Source organism: Rhinoderma darwinii, unplaced genomic scaffold, assembly GCF_050947455.1.
Source record: "Rhinoderma darwinii isolate aRhiDar2 unplaced genomic scaffold, aRhiDar2.hap1 Scaffold_1052, whole genome shotgun sequence".
In the NCBI taxonomy this organism is placed as follows: Eukaryota; Metazoa; Chordata; class Amphibia; order Anura; family Rhinodermatidae; genus Rhinoderma; species Rhinoderma darwinii.
In genome coordinates this window covers 19,064-42,316 of record NW_027461937.1, presented here as the reverse complement: position 1 = coordinate 42,316, position 23,253 = coordinate 19,064, and the positions used below count along the sequence as shown (strand labels likewise).

At 49.6% G+C, this 23,253-nt stretch overlaps 1 protein-coding gene across 3 annotated transcripts; it reads left to right on the top strand.

Moving 5' to 3' along the window:
• The first annotated feature begins 851 nt into the window (after nucleotides 1-851).
• On the top strand, nucleotides 852-23,235 carry LOC142698910 (oocyte zinc finger protein XlCOF8.4-like). Of its 3 annotated transcripts, none has more exons than XM_075847933.1 (6): nucleotides 852-981; nucleotides 20,017-20,404; nucleotides 20,871-21,038; nucleotides 21,123-21,246; nucleotides 21,760-21,855; nucleotides 22,989-23,235. In XM_075847933.1, exons 2-6 carry the CDS (start codon nucleotides 20,210-20,212, stop codon nucleotides 23,120-23,122), a joined length of 717 nt encoding a protein of 238 aa, XP_075704048.1. In that variant the 5' UTR covers nucleotides 852-981; nucleotides 20,017-20,209; the 3' UTR covers nucleotides 23,123-23,235. The 3 variants fall into 3 exon arrangements, with proteins under 3 accessions (XP_075704048.1, XP_075704047.1, XP_075704049.1); XM_075847932.1 differs by lacking the exon at nucleotides 852-981 and adding an exon at nucleotides 19,666-19,867; XM_075847934.1 differs by lacking the exons at nucleotides 852-981; nucleotides 21,760-21,855 and adding an exon at nucleotides 19,666-19,867.
• Nucleotides 23,236-23,253: the final 18 nt, after the last annotated feature.

The following is a 23,253-nucleotide window of genomic DNA, read 5'->3' as shown; positions in this document are numbered from 1 at the left end:
AGTAGATATTCGGGGGGATTATACGTCCACCATTTGCGGTGAATATTCGGGGTGATTTCCGTGCGTGTTGTGGGTCGTATTCGCTACGTGTGAACATTCCCTTAAACCGCACGGTGAACGACATTAACAAGAAATGTATAAAAGTCAGTGAATAAGTTGTATGTCCCGAATATTATGTCATTACAAAACACGACTCGTCCCACAAAACATCCGACCACTACAAAGACCAGAAATAACCACTTACCCCAAAGAGGCCGGCACTGGAGGGGTTAAATCCGGGCTAGGAGTCCAGTGGGCGGGGTCACTCAATGATTGACAACAGAGAGAACACCCGACCAGCGCTGCTCTTTACCTCATCACGTAACAGCGGAAGGACCTGTGATGACGTCACCACCAAGTGACAGGAAAAAGGCGGAGCCTATTAGTGGAGAGAGGCGGAGGTGGAAGGACCTTGGATATCAAGGTCACGTGACCGCGGCATCAGGGGCGGGGAGCTTAGACGTTTGAGCGATGTATGAAGGACCTGTGTGATGATCAAGTGACATGAGGGGTCCTGAGCATCATATATCGGTCATAACAGTGCAAAATATAATGTGTTGTGGTAAAAGGACCTGTGATGACATCACCACCACGTGACTGGGACGGGTGGAGCTTATCATTTGAGAAAAGTGGTGGAGGAGACCTATGAAGCTGATCACGTGACATGTGGGGGGCGGAGCTCTGTGAGTGGTCCGGTCTCCTGTGCTATGTTGAGAAGCGTTCATGATTACGTCACATGAGGGGTGGGGCTATGCCTCCTCTCCAGTTATAAGCTCCGCCTCTCTTCTCCCGGTCACATGGTGGTGACGTCATTACTGGTCCTTCAGCTGTTGCCGTGTATGATGTAGAGAGCAGCGCTGGTCGGGTGTACGTGACTTCCGGTCACCGCTGTTGTTTAGTGTTCTCTCTGTTATCAGTCAGGAGATTTCCCATGATGCAGTAGTAAGGTTACATGAGGTCATTTCTGTCCGGTTTTGGTGCGTTTTTGTCCGGCACAGTGTTGGTAATTATTATTATTTATTTTAAGTGGTGTAAATATAAAATACAGGAGGGATTAACCCCTTGGTGACATCAGATCTATAGTATTATGCTGTACGTGCGCCGTCACACTAGAAGGAGCGGAGCCTGCACCGTACACGGCTACTGACAGCCACCTGCAACCGCCAAGATCAGAGACAGCGCAATCCCGGCCGCTTAACCCCTCGTGATTAATAGTGATGGCGGCGTCTGATCAGTTAGAGATCGCGGCTTCCTCTGTCCTCCGAAGAAACTGCGCGATGCCGACCGGTTATATAAACCCCCCTCACACCGCGCAATTACCGGAAATATAAACCCCCTCACACCGCGCAATCACCGGAAATATAAAACCCCTCACACCGCGCAATCACCGGAAATATAAACCCCTCACACCGCGCAATCACCGGAAATATAAACCCCTCACACCGGGCAATCACCGGAAATATAAACCCCCCACACCGCGCAATTACCGGAAATATAAACCCCTCACACCGCGCAATCACCGGAAATATAAACCCCCCCACACCGCGCAATCACCGGAAATATAAACCCCCCACACCGCGCAATCACCGGAAATATAAACCCCCTCACACCGCGCAATCACTGGAAATATAAAACCCCTCACACCGCGCAATCACCGGAAATATAAACCCCCCACACCGCGCAATCACCGGAAATATAAACCCCTCACACCGCGCAATCACCGGAAATATAAACCCCCCACACCGCGCAATCACCGGAAATATAAACCCCTCACACCGCGCAATCACTGGAAATATAAACCCCTCACACCGCGCAATCACCGGAAATATAAAACCCCCCACACCGCGCAATCACCGGAAATATAAACCCCCTCACACCGCGCAATCACCGGAAATATAAACCCCTCACACCCCGCAATCACCGGGAATATAAACCCCCTCTCACCGCGCAATCACCGGAAATATAAACCCCCCACACCGCGCAATCACCGGAAATATAAACCCCTCACACCGCGCAATCACCGGAAATATAAACCCCTCACACCGCACAATCACCGGAAATATAAACCCCTCACACCGCGCAATCCCCCGAAATATAAAACCTCTCACACCGCGCAATCACCGGAAATATAAACCCCCTCACACCGCGCAATCACCGGAAATATAAACCCCTCACACCCCGCAATCACCGGGAATATAAACCCCCTCTCACCGCGCAATCACCGGAAATATAAACCCCCCACACCGCGCAATCACCGGAAATATAAACCCCTCACACCGCGCAATCACCGGAAATATAAACCCCTCACACCGCACAATCACCGGAAATATAAACCCCTCACACCGCGCAATCCCCCGAAATATAAAACCCCTCACACCCCGCAATCACCGGGAATATAAACCCCCTCTCACCGCGCAATCACCGGAAATATAAACCCCCCACACCGCGCAATAACCGGAAATATAAACCCCCTCACACCGCGCAATCACCGGAAATATAAACCCCTCACACCGCACAATCACCGGAAATATAAACCCCCTCACACCGCGCAATCACCGGAAATATAAACCCCTCACACCGCGCAATCACCGGAAATATAAAACACTCACACCGCGCAATCACCGAATATATAAACCCCCCACACCGCGCAATCACCGGAAATATAAACCCCTCACACCGCGCAATCACCGGAAATATAAAACCCCCCACACAGCGCAATCACCGTAAATATAAAACCCCTCACACCGCGCAATCACCGGAAATATAAACCCCTCACACCGCGCAATCACCAGAAATATAAACCCCCCCCACACCGCGCAATCACCGGAAATATAAAACCCCTCACACCGCGCAATCACCGGAAATATAAATCCCCTCACACCCCGCAATCACCGGAAATATAAAACCCCTCACACCGCGCAATCACCGGAAATATAAACCCCTCACACCGCGCAATCACCGGAAATATAAAACCCCTCACACCGCGCAATCACTGGAAATATAAACCCCTCACACCGCGCAATCACCGGAAATATAAACCCCTCACACCGCGCAATCACCGGAAATATAAAACCCCTCACACCGCGCAATCACCGGAAATATAAAACACCTCACACCGCGCAATCACCGGAAATATAAACCCCCCACACCGCGCAATCACCGGAAATATAAAACCCCTCACACCACGCAATCACCGGAAATATAAACCCCTCACACCGCGCAATCATCAGAAATATAAACCCCCTCACACCGCGCAATCACCGGAAATATAAACCCCCCACACCGCGCAATCACCGGAAATATAAACCCCCCCCCCCACACCGCACAATCACCGGAAATATAAACCCCCTCACACCGCGCAATCACCGGAAATATAAACCCCTCACACCGCGCAATCACCGGAAATATAAACCCCCTCACACCGCGCAATCACCTGAAATATAAAACCCCTCCCACCGCGCAATCACCGGAAATATAAACCCCTCACACCGCGCAATCACTGGAAATATAAACCCCTCACACCGCGCAATCACCGGAAATATAAACCCCTCACACCGCGCAATCACCGGAAATATAAAACCCCCCACACCGCGCAATCACCGGAAATATAAACCCCCTCACACCGCCCAATCACCGGAAATATAAACCCCTCACACCGCGCAATCACCGGAAATATAAAACCCCCCACACCGCGCAATCACCGGAAATATAAAACCCCTCACACCGCGCAATCACCGGAAATATAAAACCCCCCACACCCCGCAATCACCGGAAATATAAACCCCCTCACACCGCCCAATCACCGGAAATATAAACCCCTCACACCGCGCAATCACCGGAAATATAAAACCCCCCACACCGCGCAATCACCGGAAATATAAACCCCTCACACCGCGCAATCATCAGAAATATAAAACCCCTCGCACCGTGCAATCACCGGAAATATAAACCCCCTCACACCGGAAATATAAAACCCCTCACACCGCGCAATCACCGGAAATATAAAACCCCTCACACCGCGCAATCACCGGAAATATAAAACCCCCCACACCGCGCAATCACCGGAAATATAAAACCCCTCACACCGCGCAATCACCGGAAATATAAACCCCCCCCACACCGCGCAATCACCGGAAATATAAAACCCCCACACCGCGCAATCACCGGAAATATAAACCCCTCACACCGCGCAATCACCGGAAATATAAAACCCCCCACACCGCGCAATCACCGGAAATATAAACCCCCTCACACCGCCCAATCACCGGAAATATAAACCCCTCACACCGCGCAATCACCGGAAATATAAAACCCCCCACACCGCGCAATCACCGGAAATATAAACCCCCTCACACCGCCCAATCACCGGAAATATAAACCCCTCACACCGCGCAATCACCGGAAATATAAAACCCCCCACACCGCGCAATCACCGGAAATATAAACCCCTCACACCGCGCAATCATCAGAAATATAAAACCCCTCGCACCGTGCAATCACCGGAAATATAAACCCCCTCACACCGGAAATATAAAACCCCTCACACCGCGCAATCACCGGAAATATAAAACCCCTCACACCGCGCAATCACCGGAAATATAAACCCCCCCACACCGCGCAATCACCGGAAATATAAACCCCTCACACCGCGCAATCACCGGAAATATAAACCCCCCCCACACCGCGCAATCACCGGAAATATAAAACCCCCACACCGCGCAATCACCGGAAATATAAACCCCTCACACCGCGCAATCACCGGAAATATAAAACCCCCCACACCGCGCAATCACCGGAAATATAACCCCCCCCCCACACCGCGTAATCACCGGAAATATAAACCCCCTCACACCGCGAATCACCGGAAATATTAAACCCCTCACACCGCGCAATCACCGGAAATATAAAACCCCTCACACCGCGCAATCACCGGAAATATAAACCCCTCACATCGCGCAATCACCGGAAATATAAAACCCCTCACACCGCGCAATCACCGGAAATATAAACCCCTCACACCGCGCAATCACCGGAAATATAAAACCCCTCACACCGCGCAATCACCGGAAATATAAACCCCTCACACCGCGCAATCACCGGAAATATAAACCCCCCTCACACCGCGCAATCACCGGAAATATAAACCCCTCACACCGCGCAATCACCGGAAATATAAACCCCTCACACCGCGCAATTACCGGAAATATAAACCCCCTCACACCGCGCAATCACCGGAAATATAAAACCCCCCACACCGCACAATCACCGGAAATATAAACCCCTCACACCGCGCAATCACCGGAAATATAAACCCCCCTCACACCGCGCAATCACCGGAAATATAAACCCCTCACACCGCGCAATCACCGGGAATATAAACCCCTCACACCGCGCAATTACCGGAAACATAAACCCCCTCACACCGCGCAATCACCGGAAATATAAAACCCCTCCCACCGCGCAATCACCGGAAATATAAAACCCCCTCACACCGCGCAATCACCGGAAATATAAACCCCCCACACCGCGCAATCACCGGAAATATAAACCCCTCACACCGCGCTATCACCGGAAATATAAACCCCCCACACCGCGCAATCACCGGAAATATAAACCCCTCACACCGCGCAATCACCGAAAATATAAAACCTGTCACACCGCGCAATCACCGGAAATATAAACCCCTCACACCGCGCAATCACCGGAAATATAAACCCCTCACACCGCGCAATCACCGGAAATATAAAACCCCTCACACCGCGCAATCACCGGAAATATAAAACCCCCCACACCGCGCAATCACCGGAAATATAAACCCCCCCCCCCCCACACTGCGCAATCACCGGAAATATAAACCCCTCACACCGCGCAATCACCGGAAATATAAAACCCCTCACACTGCGCAATCACCGGAAATATAAACCCCTCACACCGCGCAATCACCGGAAATATAAAACCCCTCACACCGCGCAATCACCGGAAATATAAAACCCCTCACACCGCGCAATCACCGGAAATATAAAACCCCTCACACCGCGCAATCACCGGAAATATAAACCCCTCACACCGCGCAATCACCGGAAATATAAACCCCTCACACCGCGCAATCACCTGAAATATAAACCGCTCACACCGCGCAATCATCGGAAATATAAACCTCTCACACTGCGCAATCACCGGAAATATAAACCCCTCACACCGCGCAATCACCGGAAATATAAACCCCCCCCTTCACCGCGCAATCACCGGAAATATAAACCCCCCCACACCGCGCAATCACCGGAAATATAAAACCCCTCACACCGCGCAATCACCGGAAATATAAAACCCCTCACACCGCGCAATCACCGGAAATATAAACCCCTCACACCGCGCAATCACCGGAAATATAAATCCCCTCACACTGCGCAATCACCGGAAATATAAACCCCCCCACACCGCGCAATCACCGGAAATATAAACCCCTCACACCGCGCAATCACCGGAAATATAAACCCCTCACACCGCACAATCACCGGAAATATAAACCCCTCACACCGCGCAATCACCGGAAATATAAACCCCTCACACCGCGCAATCACCGGAAATATAAACCCCTCACACCGCGCAATCACCGGAAATATAAACCCCTTACACCGCGCAATCACCGGAAATATAAAACACCTCACACCGCGCAATCACCGGAAATATAAACCCCTTACACCGCGCAATCACCGGAAATATAAAACACCTCACACCGCGCAATCACCGGAAATATAAACCCCTCACACCGCGCAATCACCGGAAATATAAACCCCCCTCACACCGCGCAATTACCGGAAATATAAACCCCCCCACACCACGCAATCACCGGAAATATAAACCCCCCCCCACACCGCGCAATCACCGGAAATATAAACCCCTCACACCGCGCAATCACCGGAAATATAAACCCCTCACACCGCGCAATCACCGGAAATATAAACCCCCCCTACACCGCGCAATCACCGGAAATATAAACCCCTCACACCGCGCAATCACCGGAAATATAAACCCCTCACACCGCGTAATCACCGGAAATATAAACCCCTCACACCGCGCAATCACCGGAAATATAAACCCCCCACACCGCGCAATCACCGGAAATATAAACCCCTCACACTGCGCAATCACCGGAAATATAAAACCCCCCACACCGCGCAATCACCGGAAATATAAACCCCTCACACCGCGCAATCATCAGAAATATAAAACCCCTCACACCGTGCAATCACCGGAAATATAAACCCCCTCACACCGGAAATATAAAACCCCTCACACCGCGCAATCACCGGAAATATAAAACCCCTCACACCGCGCAATCACCGGAAATATAAAACCCCCCCACACCGCGCAATCACCGGAAATATAACACCCCTCACACCGCGCAATCACCGGAAATATAACCCCCTCACACCGCGTAATCACCGGAAATATAAAACCCCTCACACCGCGAATCACCGGAAATATAAAACCCCTCACACCGCGCAATCACCGGAAATATAAAACCCCTCACACCGCGCAATCACCGGAAATATAAACCCCTCACATCGCGCAATCACCGGAAATATAAACCCCTCACACCGCGCAATCATCAGAAATATAAAACCCCTCACACCGTGCAATCACCGGAAATATAAACCCCCTCACACCGGAAATATAAAACCCCTCACACCGCGCAATCATCGGAAATATAAAACCCCTCACACCGCGCAATCACCGGAAATATAAAACCCCCCCACACCGCGCAATCACCGGAAATATAACACCCCTCACACCGCGCAATCACCGGAAATATAACCCCCTCACACCGCGTAATCACCGGAAATATAAAACCCCTCACACCGCGCAATCACCGGAAATATAAAACCCCTCACACCGCGCAATCACCGGAAATATAAACCCCCCCACACCGCACAATCACCGGAAATATAAACCCCCCCACACCGCACAATCACCGGAAATATAAACCGCTCACAGCGCGCAATCACGGAAATATAAAACCGCTCACACCGCGCAATCACCGGAAATATAAAACCCCTCACACCGCGCAATCACCGGAAATATAAAACCCCTTACACCGCGCAATCACCGGAAATATAAACCCCCCACACCGCGCAATCACCGGAAATATAAAACCCCTCACACCGCGCAATTACCGGAAATATAAACCCCCTCACACCGCGCAATCACCGGAACTATAAACCGCTCACACCGCGCAATCACCGGAAATATAAACCCCCTCACACCGCGCAATCACCGGAAATATAAACCCCCTCACACCGCGCAATCACCTGAAATATAAACCCCTCACACCGCGCAATCACCGGAAATATAAACCCCTCACACCGCGCAATCACCGGAAATATAAACCCCCCCTCACACCGCGCAATCACCGGAAATATAAAACCCTCACACCGCACAATCACCGGAAATATAAAACCCCTCACACCGCACAATCACCGGAAATATAAACCCCCTCACACCGCGCAATCACCTGAAATATAAAACCCCTCACACCGCGCAATCACCGGAAATATAAACCCCTCACACCGCGCAATCACCAGAAATATAAAACCCCCCACACCGCGCAATCACCGGAAATATAAACCCCTCACACCGCGCAATCACTGGAAATATAAAACCTCTCACACCGCGCAATCACTGGAAATATAAACCCCCTCACCGCGCAATCACCGGAAATATAAAACCCCTCACACCGCGCAATCACCGGAAATATAAACCCCCCACACCGCGCAATCACCGGAATTATAAAACCCCTCACACCGCGCAATCACCGGAAATATAAACCCCCCCACACCGCGCAATCACCGGAAATATAAACCCCGCACACCGCGAAATCACCGGAAATATAAAACCCCTCACACCGCGCAATCACCGGAAATATAAATCCCCTCACACCGCGCAATCACCGGAAATATAAAACCCCTCACACCGCGCAATCACCGGAAATATAAACCCCCTCACACCGGGCAATCACCGGAAATATAAACCCCTCACACCGCGCAATCACCGGAAATATAAAACCCCCCCCACACCGCGCAATCACCGGAAATATAAACCCCTCACACCCCGCAATCACCGGAAATATAAAACCCCACACACCGCGCAATCACCGGAACTATAAACCCCCCCCCCCACACCGCGCAATCACCGGAAATATAAAACCCCTCACACCGCGCAATCACCGGAAATATAAACCCCCCACACCGCGCAATTACCGGAAATATAAAACCCCTCACACCGCGCAATCACCGCAAATATAAAACCCCCCACACCCCGCAATCACCGGAAATATAAACCCCTCACACCGCGCAATCATCGGAAATATAAACCCCCTCACACCGCGCAATCACCGGAAATATAAACCCCTCACACCGCGCAATCACCTGAAATATAAAACCCCTTACACCGCTCAATCACCGGAAATATAAAACCCTCACACCGCGTAATCACCGGAAATATAAAACCCCTCACACCGCGCAATCACCGGAAATATAAACCCCTCACACCGCGCAATCACCGGAAATATAAACCCCTCACACCGCGCAATCACCGGAAATATAAAACCCCCACACCACGCAATCACCGGAAATATAAAACCCCTCACACCGTGCAATCACCGGAAATATAAACCCCTCACACCGCGCAATCACCGGAAATATAAACCCCCCCACACCGTGCAATCACCGGAAATATAAAACCCCTCACACCGCACAATCACCGGAAATATAAACCCCTCACACCGCACAATCCCCGGAAATATAAAACCCCCACACCGCGCAATCACCGGAAATATAAACCCCCCACACCGCGCAATCACCGGAAATATAAAACCCCTCACACCGCGCAATCACCGGAAATATAAACCCCTCACACCACGCAATCACCGGAAATATAAAACCCCCTCACACCGCGCAATCACCGGAAATATAAAACCCCTCACACCGCGCAATCACCGGAAATATAAACCCCTCACACCGCACAATCACCGGAAATATAAACCCCTCACACCGCACAATCCCCGGAAATATAAAACCCCCACACCGCGCAATCACCGGAAATATAAACCCCCCACACAGCGCAATCACCGGAAATATAAACCCCTCACACTGCGCAATCACCGGAAATATAAACCCCTCACACCGCGCAATCACCGGAAATATAAAACCCCTCACACCGCGCAATCACCGGAAATATAAAACCCCTCACACCGCGCAATCACCGGAAATATAAAACCCCTCACACCGCGCAATCACCGGAAATATAAACCCCTCACACCGCGCAATCACCGGAAATATAAACCCCCCACACCGCGCAATCACCGGAAATATAAACCCCTCACACCGCGCAATCACCGGAAATATAAAACCCCTTACACCGCGCAATCACCAGAAATATAAAACCTCTCACACCGCGCAATCACCGGAAATATAATCCACTCACACCGCGCAATCACCGTAAATATAAACCCCTCACACCGCGCAATCACCGGAAATATAAACCCCTCACACCGCGCAATCACCGGAAATATAAACCCCTCACACCGCGCAATCACTGGAGATATAAACCCCTCACACCGCGCAATCACCGGAAATATAAACCCCTCACACCGCGCAATCACCGGAAATATAAACTCCCTCACACCGCGCAATCACCGGAAATATAAACCCCTCACACCGCGCAATCACCGGAAATATAAACTCCCTCACACCGCGCAATCACCGGAAATATAAAACCCCTCACACCGCGCAATCACCGGAAATATAAACCCCCCCACACCGCGCAATCACCGGAAATATAAAACCCCTAACACCGCGCAATCACCGGAAATATAAAACCCCCTCACACCACGCAATCACCGGAAATATAAAACCCCCTCACACTGCGCAATCACCGGAATTATAAAACCCCTCACACCGCGCAATCACCGGAAATATAAAACCCCCCACACCGCGCAATCACCGGAAATATAAAACCCCCCACACCGCGCAATCACCGGAAATATATAACCCCCCCACACCGGTGCAATCACCGGAAATATAAAACCCCTCACACCGCGCAATCACCGGAAATATAAACCCCTCACACCGCGCAATCACCGGAAATATAAAACCCTCACACCGCACAATCACCGGAAATATAAACCTTTCACACCGCGCAATCACCGGAAATATAAACCCCTCACACCGAGCAATCACCGGAAATATAAACCCCTTACACCGCGCAATCACCGGAAATATAAAACCCCTCACACCGCGCAATCACCGGAAATATAAACCCCTCACACCGCGCAATCACCGGAAATATAAAACTCCTCACAACGCGCAATCACCGGAAATATAAACCCCTCACACCGCGCAATCACCGGAAATATAAAACCCCTCACACCGCGCAATCACCGGAAATATAAACCCGTCACACCGCGCAATCACCGGAAATATAAACCCCTCACACCCCGCAATCACAGGAAATATAAACCCCCTCACACTGCACAATCACCGGAAATATAAAACCCCTCACACCGCGCAATCACCGGAAATATAAAACCCCTAACACCGCGCAATCAACGGAAATATAAAACCCCTCACACCGCGCAATCACCGGAAATATAAAACTCCTCACACCGCGCAATCATCAGAAATATAAAACTCCTCACACCGCGCAATCACCGGAAATATAAAACGTTCTGTCTCACAAAATAGCGACGCAAAACGGTTTTCTTTTTTGAACAAATTTTTCTTTCCTTGTCGAAGATAAATCTCAAAATTTGGTGTCGTCGTAATCGTATTGACCCGGAGAATAAAGGTAACAAGTCATTTTCACCGCATGGTGAACGCCGCAAAAACTAAACCTAAAAATCAATAGGATTCACTGCGTTTTCCTCTATTCCAGCCCACAATTGTTTCCTCTTTCCCAGCACATTATAGGGGACAATAAAGGGGTTTTCCACGATCGGACAACTGATGACCTTCACCAGATAGGTCATCAGTATATGATCTGTGGGGGTCCGACACCCGGACTCCGCACCGATCATCTGCTCCAGCTGCCTCCGGGCACCAGAAGTCCATGCTGAAAGCAGATGCTCCGGTCACGGAATAGAGCGGTCGTGCTGCTGTGTTAAAGTGAATAGGAGCAGAGCATTTAGTTCTGCAGAACGGCCGCTGTGCAGTGGTCGGAGCCATTTGCTTCCGGCTCCAACTACTGCATACCGTTCAAAACATCCGGCAGCCGGAGCAGCTGATCTGTTCGGGGTCCGGGTGTCGGACCCCCACCATCATATACTGATGACCTATCCAGTGGAGGTCATCCGTTGTCTGATCGTGGAAAACCCCTTTTAAAATTACTTCACGTCCAGCACAAGACATGTTCTCATACGGCTATGCCAACGGAAAAACAAAAAAGTTCTGGCTTTTGGAAGGAGGGAGGAAAAATTTGAATTGGCTGCGTGTCCAAGGGGTTAAGTACATAAGAAGAGACAAACATTAATGAATGACAGACTGGTCCAGAGGGAGAGAGACCCTGCCCTCGTAGACTGCACTCTACAAGAGAAGGAGAGACCCTGCCCGTGTAGACTGCACTCTACAAGAGAAGGAGAGACCCTGCCCGCGTAGCCTGCACTCTACAAGAGAAGGAGAGACCCTGCCCACATAGACTGCACTCTACAAGAGAAGGAGAGACCCTGCCCGTGTAGACTGCACTCTACAAGAGGAGAGACCCTGCCCGCGTGGCCTGCACTCTACAAGAGAAGGAGAGACCCTGCCCACATAGACTGCACTCTACAAGAGAAGGAGAGACCCTACCCGCGTATACTGCACTCTACAAGAGAAGGAGAGACCCTGCCCGCGTAGACTGCACTCTACAAGAGAAGGAGAGACCCTGCCCGCGTAGACTGCACTCTACAAGAGAAGGAGAGACCCTGGCCACATAGACTGCACGCTACAAGAGAAGGAGAGACCCTACCCGCGTAGACTGTACTTTACAATAGGAGAGAGACCTTGCCCGCGTAGACTGCACTCTACAAGAGAAGGAGAGACCCTGCCCACATAGACTGCACTTTACAAGAGGAGAGATCCTGCCCGCGTAGACTGCACTCTACAAGAGAAGGAGAGACCCTGCCCACATAGACTGCACTCTACAAGAGAAGGAGAGATCCTGCCCACATAGACTACACTCTACAAGAGAAGGAGAGACCCTGCCCTCGTAGACTATACTCTACAAGAGAAGGAGAGACCCTGCCCGTGTAGACTGCACTCTACAAGAGAAGGAGAGATCCTGCCCACATAGACTACACTCTACAAGAGAAGGAGAGACCCTGCCCGTGTAGACTACATTCTACAAGAGAAGGAGAGACCCTGCCCGTGTAGACTGCACTCTACAAGAGAAGGAGAGATCCTGCCCACATAGACTACACTCTACAAGAGAAGGAGAGACCCTGCCCACATAGACTGCACTCTACAAGAAAAGGAGAGATCCTGCCCGTGTAGACTGCACTCTACAAGAGGAGAGATCCTGCCCGTGTAGACTGCACTCTACAAGAGGAGAGACCCTGCCCACATAGACTGCACTCTACAAGAGAAGGAGAGAACCTTCCCACATAGACTGCACTATACAAGAGGAGAGACCCTGCCCGCGTAGACTGCACTCTACAAGAGAAGGAGAGAACCTGCCCACATAGACTACACTCTACAAGAGAAGGAGAGAACTTGCCCACATAGACTGCACTCTACAATAGGAGAGACCCTGCCCGCATAGACACTACAAGAGTAGACAGTAGGTGAGGGTAGAAGCTGGTCATCCGGTGGAGTAGTGGCAGCCGGTTATTTTAGGGTGTAAGCTTTTCTGAATAGGGGGTGTTCAGGTTACTAGTGAAGGTTTGGATAGTGGGAGAGATCTGATGAGTTGGGCTAAAGAGGTCAGAATGTGGGGGAAGCACGGGAGAAATCTAGATGATGATGTGAGGAACAGATAAAATGAGAACAAAGAAGGTCTTGTGAGGACCGGAGATTATGTGTGGGAAGGTATCAGGAGATTAGGGCAGAGATGTATGGAGGGGATGGTTTGTTGACATCCTTGCATGTCATTTTTAATATGTATAACTTAATTTAGTAGGCAATGGGTGGCCAGTGACCGCAGAGGTGGAATGAGGGGACAAGGTAGATTTATCCTTGCAGCTGAGTTGAGAATGGGTAGGAGGGGTGCAATAGTGTTAGATGGGAAGCCACAGAGAAGGGTGTTGGAGTAGTCTAGACAGTAGATGATGAGGACATATATACTAGCATTTATCTCTGTTCGAGGAAAGACTGACTTCAAGAGGTTTTTGAGGTTGAGGCAGCAAGAAGTGGTAAGCGCTTGGCTGTGCTATTTGAAATTAAGGGTTATCCCAATGCAGCGGACCTGTGAGACCGGGAAATGTGTGGAGCCATTAACTGTGATTTGATAGTTCTGGTAAGGGGGTTGAGTGAAATGGGGAAAAGATGATTCCGTTTTCTCCATGTTAATCTTAAGGAAGTGGGAGGTGAAAGAGGAGATAACTGTTAGACATTCTAGATAACAGGGAGGTAACATCAAGACCAGAGGCACTGGCGTAGCTATAGGGGTTGCAGCGGTCGCAATTGCGACCGGGCCCCGAAGCCAGGGGGGCCCACGGCCCCCCGCACCACATCAATAAAAAGTTACTATAGTAACTCGGGCCGCGGGCCCCTGTTACTATAGTAACATACTTTACTTACCTTCCTGGTTCCGGATCGCAGCGGAGGTCCTGACGTCAAGCGCTGTGCGCAGCGCATGACGTCACAGCGCTATGCCGCCGCGCACAGCATCGAGACTACAGAACTCCCGCCGCGGCCGAAGAGGAAGGTAAGGTTAGCCCTGACTGGCGGGGTCTGACGCCCGGGACCCGCCAATCAGCTGTTTTGAAGGGGCCGCAGCACTCGTACGAGAGCTGCTCCCCTTCATTCCTGTCACTTCATTCCGGTCACACTGTGAAACGGTGTCGGCGATTCACAGTGTGGGCGAGTAGTGAAATGAAGGGGAAGCAGCTCTCGTACGAGTGCTGCGGCCCCTTCAAAACAGATGATTGGCGGGACCCGGGAGACACATCAGCTATTGATGGCCTATCCTGTGGATAGGCCATCAATGTTTAGGGACTGCACAACCCCTAAGCCTACGATGTAGCAGGCTTAGGGGGCCCATGAGACAGGATCACAGATTGTGTGATCCTGTCTGCTGGGTCCTGTATCTAAGCCAATCACATGGTAGGCTTAGATACATGGCCCATGCGTGATCCTGTCTGCTGGGCCCTGTATCTAAGCCTACCACACTGTAGGTTTAGATACAGGGCCCCAGCACACAGTAATCTTATACTGTATAAGATTACTGTCTGCTGGACCCTGTAACTAAGCCTACCTTGTGGTAGGCTTAGATACAGGGTCCCACAGACAGTATCACACATGGGCCCTGTATCTAAGCCTTAGGGTATGTGCACAGACACTAATTACGTCCGTAATTGACGGACGTATTTCGGCCGCAAGTACCGAACACAGTGCAGTGAGCCGGGCTCCTAGCATTATAGTTATGTACGACGCTAGGAGTCCCTGGCTCGCTGCAGGACAACTGTCCCATACTGTAAACATGTTTTCAGTACGGGACAGTTGTCCGGCAGCGAGGCAGGGACTCCTAGCGTCGTACATAAGTACGACGCTAGGAGCCCGGCTCCCTGCACTGTGTTCGGTCCGGTACTTGCGGCCGAAATACGTCCGTCAATTACGGACGTAATTAGTGTGTGTGCACATACCCTAACACATGTGTTACTAATCATTTTTTGTGTGTTTTCTTACAGGTTCGGTCGTTGGACTACGGCGGATTCCAGGACTACTTCGATGACAGCTTTTTTTTTATTAATAAAATGGTTAATGAGGGTTGTGTGTGTTTTTTTTTTTATTTCAATAAAATATTTTTTCTATGTCTTTGTGTTTTTTTTTTAAACTATATTACTACCGCCTTAGTAATGGCCGCCGGCTGATTGACAGCGTCCATTGCTAAGGCGGGACTTAGTGTTAGCTGCTGCAGAGGCTAACACTAACCCCCTTTATTACCCCGGTACCCACCGCCACCAGGGGTGCTGGGAAGAGCCGGGTACGATCCAGTACCTGACCATCTGTAGTGATGGTCGGCCACTGGGGTGGCCGCAGGCTGGTATTATCAGGAGGGGAAAGGCCAAAAACAGTGGCCCTTCCCATCCTGGTAATGCTGCCTGCTGCTGCTTTATTGTATCTGGCTGGTTATGAAAATGGGGGGGACCCCACGTAATTTATAAAAAAAAATTATTGGAAAGAACGATGTCGGGTCCCCCCCAATTTTCATAACCAGCCAGATACAACACAGCAGCAGCAGGCAGCATTACAAGGGTGGGAAGGGCCACTGTTTTTGGCCTTCCCCAGCCTAATACTACCAGCCTGAGGCCACTCCGGTGCCTGCCCGTCACTACAGATGGTCGGGTACTGGTTTGTACCCGGCTCTTCCCAGTACCCCTGGTGGCGGTGGGTACCGGGGTAATAATGGAGGTTAGTGTAGCCTCTGCACCGGCTAACATTAAGCCTCGCCTTAGTAATGGAGATTGTCAATCAGCCAGCGGCCATTACTAAGGCGGTGATAATAAAGTTTAAAAAGATACAAGCACATAGAAAAAATATTTTATTGAAATAAAAAAACACAACCCTCATTAACCATTTTATTGAGAATAAAAGAAACGCCGTCATTGAAGTCCTCGTATCCGAAGTCCAACAACCGAACCTGTAAAAAAAAACACAAACACACAAAAATAATCAGTAACACATAAAGAAACAAAATTATTATTCTTACCTATCCTGGGTCCAGCGCTGGAGCCGCAATGTCAGCGAGCTGGGCCCTGTATCTAATCCTATCATGTGTGATACAGTCTGCTGAGCTGTGTATCTAATCCAATCATGTATGATACTGTCTGCTGGGCCCTATATCTAATCCGATCATGTGTGATACTGTCTGCTGAGCCACTGTATCTAATCCTATCATGTGTGATACTGTCTGCTGAGCCACTGTATCTAATCCTATCATGTGTGGTACTGTCTGCTGAGCCACTGTATCTAATCCTATCATGTGTGATACTGTCTGCTGAGCCACTGTATCTAATCCTATCATGTGTGGTACTGTCTGCTGAGCCACTGTATCTAATCCTATCATGTGTGATACTGTCTGCTGGGCCACTGTATCTAATCCTATCATGTGTGATACTGTCTGCTGAGCTGTGTATCTAATCCTATCATGTGTGATACTGCCTTCTGAGCCACTGTATCTAATCCTATCATGTGTGATACTGTCTGCTCAGCCACTGTATCTAATCCTATCCATAGTTTATAGGGTCGTAGTGCTATAGATATGCTATGCTGTCTCATATACACACTTTTTTTTGGGGCGGACACATATGTATTGGGGCTATTTCCCGGACATTTTAAGCCCTGAGGGTATGTTCACACGGCAGCGTCCGTTACGGCTGAAATTACTGTGCTGTTTTCAGGAGAAAACAGAACCGTAATTTCAGCCGTAATGGCATGTGCAGGCGTCTTTTGCTGCGTCCATTACGGAAGTAATTGAAGCTGGTTTTCCATGGAGTCCATGGAAAACGGCTCCATTTACGTCTGAAGAACTGACAGGCACTTTTTTACGCGCCGCCTTTTGACAGCGGCGCGTAAAAAAAAATGACCGTCGGCACAGAACATCGTAAGACCCATTCAAATGAGTGGGCAGATGTTTGCCGACGCTTTTGAGCCGCATTTTCGGACGTAATTCAATGCTAAAACGCCCGAATTACGTCCGTAAATAGTGTGTGTGTGAACCCAGCCTTAGTGACGCCCCGGCTGCTAGTGCTGCATTGTTGGGTCACTTAGGAGACCCAGCGATGCAGCTGAAAGCGGACCGTCGGCCATGAGAAGTTTGCGGGGGGGGCCCAGTAAGAATTTTTGCATCGGGGCCCATGAGCCTCTAGCTACGCCCCTGACCAGAGGTAAATTTGACCAAAGATTTAGATGGAGAAAAGTAAGGGATCCAGAACACTGAGACCCATGAGGGAGCGATAGTAAATCTTTAGTTGGTAAGGTATGAGGAGATCCAGGAGAGGGCCAAGTCTGTGATGTCAAGGGACTAGAGAATTTGGATCAGGAGGGTGTGATCGACTGTGCCGAAGGTGGTGGACAGGTCTAGAAGGAGGAGCACAGAGTAATATAGAAGCAGAGGACAGGTCTAGAAGGAGGAGCACAGAGTAATGTAGAAGCAGAGGACAGGTCTAGAAGAAGGAGGAGCACAGAGTAATGTAGAAGCAGAGGACAGGTCTAGAAGAAGGAGGAGCACAGAGTAATGTAGAAGCAGAGGACAGGTCTAGAAGAAGGAGGAGCACAGAGTAATGTAGAAGCAGAGGACAGGTCTAGAAGGAGGAGCACAGAGTAATGTAGAAGCAGAGGACAGGTCTAGAAGGAGGAGCACAGAGTAATGTAGAAGCAGAGGACAGGTCTAGAAGAAGGAGGAGCACAGAGTAATGTAGAAGCAGAGGACAGGTCTAGAAGAAGGAGGAGCACAGAGTAATGTAGAAGCAGAGGACAGGTCTAGAAGGAGGAGCACAGAGTAATGTAGAAGCAGAGGACAGGTCTAGAAGGAGGAGCACAGAGTAATGTAGAAGCAGAGGACAGGTCTAGAAGAAGGAGGAGCACAGAGTAATGTAGAAGCAGAGGACAGGTCTAGAAGGAGGAGCACAGAGCAATGTAGAAGCAGAGGACAGGTCTAGAAGGAGAAGCACAGAGTAATGTAGAAGCAGAGGACAGGTCTAGAAGGAGGAGCACAGAGCAATGTAGAAGCAGAGGACAGGTCTAGAAGAAGGAGGAGCACAGAGTAATGTAGAAGCAGAGGACAGGTCTAGAAGGAGAGGCACAGAGTAATGTAGAAGCAGATGACAGGTCTAGAAGGAGGAGCACAGAGTAATGTAGAAGCAGAGGACAGGTCTAGAAGGAGGAGCACAGAGTAATGTAGAAGCAGAGGACAGGTCTAGAAGGAGGAGCACAGAGTAATGTAGAAACAGAGGACAGGTCTAGAAGGAGGAGCACAGAGTAATGTAGAAGCAGAGGACAGGTCTAGAAGGAGCACAGAATAATGAAGAAGTGGGGGAACAGGTTTAAAAGGAAAAGCACCAAGTAATGTAGACGATGGAGGACAGGTCACGCTTTACAGAAGTCTGTGTGTAAGATGTGACTGCTAAGTGATAAGATGATGCAGAGATCCTGCACACCCAGCACAATACATGCTGCTACCTCACACTAAACTACCAGGACATACACACTGTATTGGTGGGACGTACTGCGCATGCACACTGGTCTGGCGGGACCTTCCGCGCCTGCGCACTGGTCTGGCGGGACCTTCCGCGCCTGCGCACTGGTCTGGCGGGACCTTCCGCGCCTGCCCACTGGTCTGGCGGGACCTTCCGCGCCTGCCCACTGGTCTGGCGGGACCTTCCGCTCCTGCCCACTGGTCTGGCGGGACCTTCCGCACATGCTCGCAGGACTGGCGGGACCTTCCGCACATGCTCGCAGGACTGGCGGGACCTTCTGCACATTCACACGTGACCGCTGGTTCCCAATAACCATGGTTAGTATCTGTCTTTCAGATGTGAATAAAGTTACTATCCGGTAAAATAATCTACAAGGAAAAGGGGAATACTATAATAATTAAGAATTTTAGATGTCTCTGAAGATCCAGGATCTCTGAGGTAACTTCTAATATCTGTAAAAACTTATATTAGGGGTGTATTCATTCATAAAGGGCATCTGTCACATTGACCACCAGTCTGATCTGTTGGCAGCAGATTATATAGCAGGAGGACCTGAGCAGATTGTGTCTCTCCATTCTTTTCTATAGGAGCTACGGAAACCGCCTAACAAGGCCACCCAGAGGTGGAGCCGCATCTATCAGACATTTCTGGCATATCCTGGGGAGAGTTGTCCGTGTTGGGAATACCCCTTTATTCCATGTGGTGACGGCTCTGAGAAGATGTTTCTCTCAATGATCAATAAGTGAGGTTCTGTATGTCACACATGATGATGTCCCCTGTATGATCTCCATCTTCTCCTTTCTTCATAAAGACGTCTGCAGTACTAGATCCTCCAGTTCCTCCAGTTTTCTCATCTTCTCCTCCACAACGTTCCTTCTCCTGAATGACCCACCAAGGATGGACAAGCACAGGAATGAGATGAGCAGAAGAATATTAGACTTCACCTTGGAGATCATCTACCTGTTGAGCGGAGAGGTAAACTTTTCTACATTATAGAACAAGTCCCACATAGGGAAGGGACAATACATAATAGGAATAATCCAGTGTCCTGTATAACAACGTCCAGATCTTCCAAGTGACGTCAAGAAGCTGAAGGTCAGCCACCAATATGGTCCGTTATGTGTCATGTCACCAATGCAGCAATAGTAATGTTGTAGAGCAATGAGAATGACCAGGAACCAGGAGGATCAGGATGACCTCTATATAGAAACATAGGAGATGACGGCAGGAGGAGAGCACATGGTCCATCTAGTCCCCCCAATATTATTTCCTTTTTAGTTTTGGCCTCGTTCTATTTTCTCAATGTCTTTTTGTAGGTGAGGTCTCCAGTATTACAGATGTGGGGTCACTAGAGGTCTATACAGCGGGGTCACAATCTCCCTCTTTCTACTGAGGGGGGAATACTGTGTTCAGTTCTCTAAGTGTCTCTCTCCATACACAGGAGTACACAATAGTGAAGAAGACATCGGGTGACTGTACGAGTCCCATCATCCATGAGTCAGGAGGATGGAGCAGTAGTCCCATCACAGAGCCTCCCCCTCACTCCGGGATACATGAGAAGAAGATCTTAGAACTTATCTACAAGATGACTGAGCTGCTGACTGGAGAGGTGACACTGCTGGGAATGCTGGGAAATTCTACAGTAACAGCACAGGAGGTGTCTGGGTAATGACTGTATCATTGTGTGTGTCAGGTTCCTATAAGGTGTCAGGATGTCACTGTCTATCTCTCCATGGAGGAGTGGGAGTATCTAGAAGAACACAAGGATCTGTACGAGGAGGTCATGATGGAGGACTACCGGCCACGCACATCACAAGGTGAGAAGAGACAGATATATATTGGCATTACTGTGGGCACAGGCTGGACTGGCGGTCATGTTGAGGCCTTAATACCGTCATGTGCAGCACATATACACGTGTGTACAATGACATGTAATGTAGGAGCTCCACAATTTCGGCTCCTTTTACATCACATTAGATCCCTGTGTTTCGTGCTGCCGGCTGCTCATAACTCTGCATTAGAGGTCACATTACATTGTACAGCGCTGGCGGCCGTTCTGGATACAGGAGCCATGAAGACGAGCAGGACGCGCTGTCTCCTAATGCAGAGTTATGGGCAGCCGGCAGCGAGGACTATGGGCAGTCGTGCTGTAGTCAGAAGTAAACCTGGTAATACAAGTCATGTAGAAAGACGATTATCGGCACACTCCGGCAGTATAATAGTTTCCTATATAATGTCAGTATAATCGGAGGTTCTCTTTAATATTACAAGTTATGGGTACTAGATTCTGGAGATGGGACGCTGATCCAGGGATTTATTCTGATTTCCAGATTTGGAGTCGGGGAGGAGTTTTCCCCTAATTAGACAATTGTCATCCACCTCATGGGGGTTTTATCTTCCTCTGGATCAACACGGTCGGATTATAGGTTGGTCTTGATGGACTTGTGTCTTTTTTCATCCTTAGTAACTGTAACACAGAATGTATGGAGCTAAATTTACCTCTAATATAAAGTACAACGTGTTCTGAAAAAACAATCTCACAATGTCTTGGATAAGTAAAATCTTATTCCCACTTATGATACGTCTCCACATGGCGTAAACACGGCGGAACGTCCAAAACTAATTTTTGGCGCGACGTGTAGATGAGATTTGTTAAAATCTCACCCTCATTGCTACTACTGTAATACGCTGCAGATTTTCTCGCAATTAAATACTTTGCAGAAAATCTGCATCTTATCAGCCCCGTGTGCACATACCCTTAAAGTGACACGTCAGATTTGAGAAATGGTTCTCTTAAACAGGTCAAAAATAGGCCATGGATTCCACTCCCAGAGGAGTCCCTGACATCACTGTCCATATATGGACAGAGACGTCAGGGGCTCCCTCTAGAAGCACAATTTCCAGCCAAGTTGACGGCAACGCTCTGGCAAATGATTCCGCTCCTAGAGGGAGCTTCAGTGGCGCTATCTACAGGGGATGAGGTGCTATCTGCAGGGGTTTGGCATAAGTTTGATTAAACTAAGGGGGAGATGTGCCGGCACTTGTGGAGAGAGCCGGCGGACAGGAAAGTACAACCCTGTTCCATTCTGCCAATATTTATTTATGTGACACCTGCCCAGGGCATCAGGAGTTGGAAAGTATATAGCCATGTCGTGAAGGGGTTAATTAATATGTATAGAAAATATTGCCTACAGAGGTGTACACAGCCTTTAAGAGGCTAATAAGCAAGTGACACCCAGACCATTTTTGGTTGCAGGTAACTAAATAGAGGCGTCCTGTGTCCCGCCACTTTCATGTGTATCCGCGTCCACAGAGGGCAGATACAGGTAAATACTATGGTGGAGCAGGGAGCCAGTTACGCCCCGCCGTTCGCTCTGGTAGGGCACAGTCTCCTTTAGGCCGGCGGCTTACAAGGTGCAGGAACATCGACACCGGTAGTGAGGACCTCAACATTGTAATTCCGGCTCTGATCAGTAAACATAGAAGTGTAGAGAGAAGTGTCTGATATATAGACAGATATACAGTAGTCATGTATTCAGTCCCTGTGTGTTTCCTACAGATGGATCCAGTAGGAGAAATCCACCAGAGAGATGTCCCAGTCCTCTGTATTCCCAGGACTGTCCAGAGGAAAATCCCAATGTCCCAGAGAATCATCAGGTAGATGAAGCTGAGCCGTATACCAGGTCTATATAGGGGGGTGCGGAGCTTTTCGGTCCTGCGGTCATTAGGGATGTCACGATACCAGAATTTGGACTCCGATACCGATACTTCGTGTAGTATTGCGATTTTGATACCAAAACGATACTTTACCAACAGTAATAAAA